Source organism: Coturnix japonica, chromosome 3 (assembly GCF_054131305.1).
Source record: "Coturnix japonica strain WE chromosome 3, WE-NBRP24, whole genome shotgun sequence".
Classification (NCBI taxonomy): Eukaryota; Metazoa; Chordata; class Aves; order Galliformes; family Phasianidae; genus Coturnix; species Coturnix japonica.
Genome location: NC_140665.1, coordinates 31,594,917 through 31,603,239, shown reverse-complemented (window position 1 = coordinate 31,603,239; position 8,323 = coordinate 31,594,917). Strand labels below are relative to the sequence as shown.

Sequence of the window (8,323 nt, the reverse complement as noted above, 5' to 3'; positions counted from 1 at the left end):
CAGAGCAGCCTGCAGGGAGAAGCCCTGTGTTCTCTGACATGTGACTGATGAAGGCAGGAGGGGTGGCCGTCAGGGTGGGACAGGCCACTGCCACTGCTGAGCAGTTACCCTGTGGGAAATCAGTTTTCAATCATACGGTGCTGTGGGGGAGATCAAAGCCCAAGGTCTCTCTACAAGCTTGTCCCAGCTCTCGTGCTGGAGGGACAGAGCTGTTTGTTGCTGCTTTTAAAAGCTGGACCATGTGTGGGGCTGGCTTGTGGCATCCATCAGTTCATCCAGAGATGAGGCTGGGATGAAAGAAGTTGGCTTCTTCTGGCACTGCTGGGAAAACGATCTGACACCCCTGTCAGTGCCCCTTGGCAGTGGTAGGAAGAAGCACGGCGTGTACTGAGACACACAGCAGTTTGGAGACATGCAGAGAGACGTGGCTGATGCTGGTTTGGGTAGCAGTATTACTTCCCTGAAGCCCGAGAGTGACAGCAGAAAGGGTTGTATTTAGCAAAGTCAGAAGCAGCAGAACCCCAGCCAGGCCTGGGATCATGCTCTGGGCTGGGCTGACTCCCAGCGTCTAATTTTGCCTAATCCCTAAATGCTACCAAACACCTTTTTCTCCTTCTTACGATGCGACCGTATAACATCTGAAAGAGTTTTAGTTTTTAGTCTTGCTCGGTACAACGACAGATCACGGTCTTTCCGACCTCCCGGGGAAGGGTTTCCTTTATGCAGGGGCGGGTGGGGTTGCGGCCCGGGTTCCCGTTCTGGGACGCCGGGAATCCGACGGGGCTTGGAGCGCGGCATCCTCCCGGGGCGGCTTTCAGATCAGCGCCGGGAGCGGGAGGGAAAGGAGGGCGAGCAGCGGGGGAGAGGCCGGAGGGCAGCGGGGCTGTCCGGGTGCGGGCCGCCCGGCGCTTCCCCGCCGCCTTCCCCCCGAGCCGGTGTCAGGTATTGCGAGGAGGGGTAGGGGCCCGGGGAGGAGATGGCTGGAGGCTTTCCAGCCCCGGCTCACGCAATGCAAACTCCGCACGCAACGGGGAGGCGACAGGCGGAGGAGGGGAAGCTCTCCAGTTCCCTCAGCCCCCAAGATGCAGGCGAGACGTTGCCTCCCGACACGGGGGGCGGCGAGCCCGCCCGCCACCCCGCTTCCCTCCCCGAGGCTCCGACGCCGAAACTTTGGGCCCGGGCCATAAAAGCATCCGCGGCTCAGCCGCTCCGCTTGGCGAGGCCCCAAGGGCAGCTGGCAAATAGCGGCGACCCCTCGAGCCAGGGGAAGGGCCGGGCAGCGGCGATTTGTCAGCGGGGCCGTGTGCGGCACGCCCGCACCGCGCCGCGCACCGCGGATGCCGGGGGTTTAAAGGCGCGAGAAGCGATGCCAGCAGCCCGGGAGCGGCTCAGCCTCGGTCCCCCCGTCACCTCCTGAGCCGCTCGCACCCACCCGGCCCGCAGCCGGCAGCGCCGGGCAGGTGGTCGCGGGCGGGGCGAGCTCGGAGGGGCCGAAGCTCCGGGAAGGTGACAGCGGCTCCATGCTGGGAGCGAGTGCCACCGGCGTCTGCCTGCGTACGACCCGCCGAGCTCCGGGTGACAGGAGCCGGCGCTTCTGATGAGTTTCGCAGATCCCGGGATCTGAACGCCGACGCCGCCGCGCTCCCCGCCCGTCACAGCCGCCGCTGCCCGGCTCCGCTCCATCCTCTCGGAGACCTTCGATGGAAGCTGCGTGCAACAGGTCAGTTCGCGGGACAGCCGCTCGTTTCCCTCTTCCCTCCCCTCTCCGCCTCAGCCGGGCGGCGGCAAGAACCGGCAGCGGTGCCGGGAGCGCGGGCATCCCGCCGCTCCGCCCGGCACGAAGCCGGCCGCGGGCAGCGGGGCGGACGGGAGCATCCCTCCCTGCTCCTCTGAGCCTTCCTCAGCCGCATCCGCCGCCGCGAACCTGTCCCGCCGGGGGGCAGAAGGCGGTTTAGCCGCTAAGCGCGGCTGCCGTCCCGTTGTTACCGACCGGCCCCCGGTTCGCGCACGGGAGCGGGGTCGGACGCCGCGCCTTCGCCCGCCCGGGTCCGACGGCCGCCGACCGTCCCGTTTTTCCCTTTCCTCGCAGCATGGCCTTCGAGAGGCTCGGGGAAGCCCTGCGCGGCACCCCGCCCCTGCAGAGCTCGCTGCTGCTCGTCCTGTGCCTGCTGGCCGCCGTGCACCTGGGCAAGCTCCTCCTGCAGCGGCGGCGTCGGGGGCGGCAGAGCCATCGCCGTGCTCCGCCGGGCCCGTTCCCGTGGCCGCTGATCGGGAACGCGGCTCAGCTGGGCAGCGCCCCGCACCTCTCGTTCGCTCGGCTGGCCGGCACGTACGGCGCCGTGTTCCAGCTGCGCCTGGGCCGCTGGCCCGTGGTGGTGCTGAACGGCGAGAGCGCCATCCGCCAGGCGCTCGTCCGCCAGGGGGCCGCGTTCGCCGGCCGGCCGGCCTTCCCCTCGTTCCGCCTGGTGTCGGGCGGGCGCAGCCTGGCGTTCGGCGGCTACTCGGAGCTCTGGAAGCTGCACCGCCGCGCGGCTCACGCCACGGTACGAGCCTTCTCCACGGGCAGCCCGGCCACCCGCCGCCTGCTGGAGCGGCACCTGCTGGGCGAGGCGCGGGCGCTCGTGGCGCTGCTGGTGCGGGGCAGCGCGGGCGGCGCGTTCCTCGACCCGTCCCGGGTGCTGGTGGTGGCCGTGGCCAACGTGATGAGCGCGCTGTGCTTCGGCCGCCGCTACAGCCACGGCGACGGCGAGTTCCTGCGCCTCGTGGGTCGCAACGAACAGTTCGGGCGCGCCGTGGGCGCCGGCAGCCTGGTGGACGCGCTGCCCTGGCTGCAGCGCTTCCCCAGCCCCGTGCGCGCCGCCTACCGCGCCTTCAGAGACCTCAACCGAGACTTCTACGGCTTCGTCCGAGCCAAGTTCCTGCAGCACCAGCGCAGCCTGCGCCCGGGGGCGGCCCCCCGAGACATGATGGACGCCTTCATCCGCCTGCAGCGCGAGCAGCCGCGGCTGCAGCTCGAACACGTGCCCGCCACCGTCACCGACATCTTCGGAGCCAGCCAGGACACGCTGTCCACGGCGCTGCTCTGGCTCCTCATCTTCCTCATCAGGTGGGCGCTCCGCTCCTGCGGCGGGGCAGGGAGTGGGGATGGCGGGGACCGCGGGGAGAAGGGGGCAGGTAGTTAACGCGGGGGCTCTGGGAAGCCCGACAGAAAATAATAGTAATAATACTAAAAACAAAACAACAAAAAGCCCTGCTATGGTAACGTTGCGTAAGGAGCGGCTGGCAAAAAGGCAGCGGAGTAAAACCCGAAAGTAACGGATTTTAGCAGGTCGAGATCAAGGAGATCATAGGAACAGGATAACGGCTGCTTAGGCGAGATAAGGAGTTCGTGCACTGGGTTACAAGCCCGCTATTATGCTGCTGCCCGCAACGTGTGCCTGTGCCGGCACTGCGTGAGCCGGGAGAGCTCCATAGAAGCGCCCAGGCAGAACTAATAGAAAATGCACGAATATTTGCATCGTGTTTGATTCATGTGAAGTCTGCAGGGTCCGGCACGCTGCAAGGAGGTGGTCTTAAAATACACTGTAAATAAAACATTTAGGAAGTGATTGTAGAAGCGTAAACAACCCCTGAGTGGGATGTTCCTAAAGCTGTCCGGGTTATGAGCGGAGCAGGGAATGTTCAGTTCCCTCTGCATGCCATACACCTATTGGTGAACTCCCTGCTGGCTAAAAGGAGCCGCATGCAGAGACAGAACACCAAGTTCCCATTCGGACAGAAAGCCCCGAAACTGAGAACAAAGGTAATCTTTGCTATGGAATGGATTTTAAAATTGGATCAGAACGTTCCATTTCAGGACATTATTTCACTTTTTACATTTAAAATTGATGACGTGTGAGATTAGTGGAAAAACAGAGCAAACCTAAATGATGCTCTTGTGTAGAAAACTTGAATCCTTGGAGTTTTCTGTCAAGATCTGCATGTTCGTGCAGCACATTTAAGCTTTGCTCAGGTTGCCTGACTTAGAGGAGGGGTGAGGTTCTGTGAGAGGTGTTTACAGCACGTGTTGTTTTAAGAAACAAGCCTTCTGACAGTGTCACACATGTCCACACGCTTACTTTAAATGACAGGTATCCAAAAGTGCAGGCAAAAATGCAAGAAGAAGTGGATAGGATTGTTGGAAGAGACCGCCTGCCCTGTGCTGAAGATCAGCCTCACTTGCCCTACATCGTGGCTTTCCTGTACGAATCCATGCGTTTCAGCAGCTTCGTGCCCGTTACCATCCCACACGCCACCACGACCAACACCTTCATCATGGGCTACCTCATTCCCAAGGACACCGTGATCTTTGTCAATCAGTGGTCGGTGAATCACGATCCAGCTAAATGGTCCAACCCCGAGGATTTCGATCCAACGAGATTCCTGGATGAGAACGGCTTCATCAATAAAGATCTCACCAGCAGCGTGATGATTTTCTCCATGGGGAAACGGCGATGTATTGGAGAGGAATTATCCAAGGTGCAGCTGTTTCTCTTTACCTCCATTCTCGTGCATCAGTGCCATTTCACTGCTAATCCAAACGAGGATCCTAAAATGGACTATACTTATGGGTTGACCATCAAACCCAAGCCGTTTACCTTGAATGTCACACTTAGAGATAGTATGGATTTGCTTGATAAGGCTGTCCAAAGACTGCAAGCAGAGAAAACAGCCAACGAAAACCAGCCATCAGCAAACACCTAAGCGCCGAGCCTCGCATTGAAAGACGCTCCTCTCTTTTTAGAATTACATAAGTTATAGTTTGCTTTGCTGATCTTTTTGGAAAACAGCCAGCACTGAAGGTGCAAGAGCAGGAAGGAAAACTTCACAAGTCATAATTCAGCCCTCTTTAATTCTAGAGGGAGAGCCAGGGGAATGATTTAATGTACTAAATGATAAAACATATGCAGTTTGAAAGTATGCCTTTCGTTTTCTTGCATGTTCACAAAGTTGCCATTGTAAAGCACACTTTATCTACTGCCTGGTTGGAGCATCTCTGGAAACTGTGGGTGCAATCCTTTCCACTTCTCCATGTGCTCTGCCTTAACTCTAAGTTTGCCTTCAGTGATTCCACATTCCAAAGTAAAATTCCTTATAGAAACAAAACAAAGCAGAACACAAAAGCAAGACAATGCTTCAAACACTGCAGCCTCTCTCTGAATTCACCCTACTGGAGCCTGCCATAAGCGTATGGTACGTCCCGTGTTGTGACTGCTGGGATGCGTATTGATGCCTCAATAATAAATGTTTAAATGATTTTTGGTAAAATGCCAATGTAAAATCTTGCCTTTAGCTTTCCAAAGTGTTTACATAAATGGCTTAAAAAATGACTTGCTTATGAGCACAGCATTTTAAAATACCGTTTGTATTTTATGTGAGAATGAACAGAATGTCCTAATACAGTAATTTGTCATTGAAGCTTGAAAAGAAAGATCGGGTTTGATATTTCATCAAATGGTAAGTGTGATATAACCCATGTGCTAATATATTCCTTAGTACGAATAACACGGATATTTGAATTAGAAAGCTGTTGTAAAGGAAAAGCTGAACTTTATGTCTTTCCAGCAAAGAGTAAAAGACCCATTCTTCAGCACATAGGTAAGTCCATTATAGATTCATGTGTGCCAAGGTATGTAGAAGTAAGAATCTGAGGTTCTGTATTGAAACTCTTGTGTCACAAGCTTCATGTAATTCATACAGCACATACAGCCTGGCTCACTGGTCAATCTGTTAGCTCAAGTTTAATGCTATTATCCTAAATTAACTATATACTTTTAGCAGGATTTGCTTGAAACAAAGTCTCAGAAGGAAAGCTAACGTGTTGTGTCCTGAATAACTGAGCAAACTCAATTGAGCACAAAAAAAAACCCACCAAAAAAGTTCCAGCTTCTTTGTGAGGCAAAAGACATCAAGAAGTTGAAAAAAAATCACTACTATTTTGAAGTAAAACTTGCAGATGAAACTTTAGAGCCTTGAACTTCTGGCTAATGTTTGTGCACATGAAGCAGCATGCACTTCTCAAAAGAACAAAATGTCACATCTCAACGCCTGATTTTGAGAAGCGTTGGATGTTTCCTAGGAGATACAGATCACCTTCAATTACATACGAGATCTATCAGAAATGAGAGCATCTCAGAAGACTTACTGTGATCAGGTCTAGGACAAAATAAGGTATTAGTAGACCTAGAAAAAATAAGGGCTCAAATATAAAGTAGCTCTGCTGAGACCCAAGCAAGTACAGATGTGCATCTTGTAAATGGCCAGTCTCCATCCTGTTGGCAGCACTCATGCTGACATAGGTAAGAGCTGGGTTAGTGGCACCATCCTGGCCTTCTCAAGTAGAAACTTTACTACTGATTTCAGTAACCCGAACCAAGTCTAAAAGTACTACTTCATAACCCCACGTCGTACTGATATACCTGTTGAACATCTCTGATTTCAAATGGCATTGATCCTCTTTTTCAGAGCTGAAAAAAAATTCTTTTCCATGCAAAAGGAGTAACCTCAGGTGTTTTTCTGAATGACGAGTCTGTGATACCCCAGAACTTAGCCTATACCTGTGAAAAGCCTTATATGATATTCCGCATTTTCATATGAAGATCTACATTAGATCAATTTGTAGCAAGACAGTTTTCTTAGTACCTTTGTGAATATCATTATTAAGAAAATAAAAAAGTATAGAGGATATAACCAACAACTGAATAGTTAGTCTAACTCAAAGATCACTAATTATTATTTTAATTAAAAAAAAAAAAAAAAGCTTTTACAATTTTGTACTCTTCCAAAAGCTTTAACTATGCATTGGCTACTAATGCAGCTTCCATTCACACTGCTCACATCTGTTGGGGTCACAAATGATAAAGCTGTTGGTCAATTAGTGCCTCATATAACCTGCAAAGTTACTCCAGTTTAGTAGCACCCAATTAGAATGTACGGCAGTTTGTTCAGTGAGCTAACTTTAATGATCATTCTGAGATGGATCATTGTGTTACCAAAATATATTAAATAAAATTATTCTTGTACTGACTTTGCTTTGTTTGTGACTTTCTTATTACTGATTATGACTGGTAGCTATGAACCTGTAGAGTAGATTCCACATACAAAGACACCCCATGCATGGCTTAGACAGACCAGTGGGACACACAGTATAAGTACAGTAAGTACAAGCTTCCTCTCTGGGGAAAGACCCAAGAGCAGCATCACAAGATCAGGAGATGATTCTGCACTGTCCCTGCGAGGTCATTTGTCTGCTGGGCAAGGTCATGTCTAACAGCAACCCATGAACATCTCATGTGATTTTGTGTTTGTGCCATCACTGCCTCACTCGGCAGCCTGTGACTGGGTGTCATCACAGCAATACTGGGTAAGTCTGTGTTGTGCTTTCTTCATGAAATACAGCACAAAATGAATGAATGGAGCTGGAACAGCAATGCTGAAGACATTTGCTTTCCCATTTAAATCTTCATGCTTGGGTTGCAGTGACCACAATGGGCCAGGAAAACCAAATGTCAACTCATGTCTGCTTTCCATATGTGTGCACACAGTTGGTCCATCTCCCAGAATTTTAGAAACACCTTCACAATTCAGGTTAAGTGACTAAAGGAAGCACAGAGAGAATTTAGGATAACCACATGTTCCTCGGGAAAACAGCAGCTGTCAGATCACCGCATTACATAACAAGGAGGGGAAGCAGGTAGGCCAGTGATTTCAGATGAAATACTGTCCATGTGCACCATTATATTCCTCATGAAATCAGTAGCTACACATGCAGGTTTCAGGAGAAGGCAGTTCAGAGTGGCTGAAGCAAAGGACAAAGATAAAACAATAAGGAGTTCATCAGAACCTGAGAAACAACCATTGCTAGAAAGAGGAGAGGGGAGTTCAGTGCAGGACCAGCTATCAACACCAGCATGGTGCAATGAAAACCAAATGCAAATTCACAGCAACAAATTCCAACTAGTTTTGCGTCTAATCCAGTATGTTTTGGGGAGTGGCAGGACCTGATGCATAGGGCTGTCTATAGGAAGTTGGTTCAGATTTCCCAGGCAAGGCAACCAGAGACCAGGCATTTTACATTGTACCTGAGAGTAGTTGAGGAATTAACCATGGAAAGGGAATGGTTAACATTCACCTTCGTTGCATCTTTAGCTTGGAGAACTTTTTCTTAGATCTCCTATTCACCCACACACAGAGTCCAAGTTGGGATGACAGTGAAGGTGGACCTGGCTGTTCTACAGATGAAAAGAAAGGCTGGATTCTGAATGGTGCTGTTATTTTTATATGG

At 52.0% G+C, this 8,323-nt stretch overlaps 1 protein-coding gene across 1 annotated transcript; it reads left to right on the top strand.

Annotated features, from left to right (window-relative positions):
* Positions 1 to 1,006: 1,006 nt before the first annotated feature.
* On the top strand, positions 1,007 to 7,066 carry CYP1B1 (cytochrome P450 family 1 subfamily B member 1). The gene is made up of 3 exons (XM_015857813.3): positions 1,007 to 1,720; positions 2,090 to 3,106; positions 4,131 to 7,066. The coding sequence occupies exons 1-3, from the start codon at positions 1,701 to 1,703 to the stop codon at positions 4,741 to 4,743; spliced, it is 1,650 nt and encodes a 549-aa protein (XP_015713299.1). The 5' UTR covers positions 1,007 to 1,700; the 3' UTR covers positions 4,744 to 7,066.
* Positions 7,067 to 8,323: the final 1,257 nt, after the last annotated feature.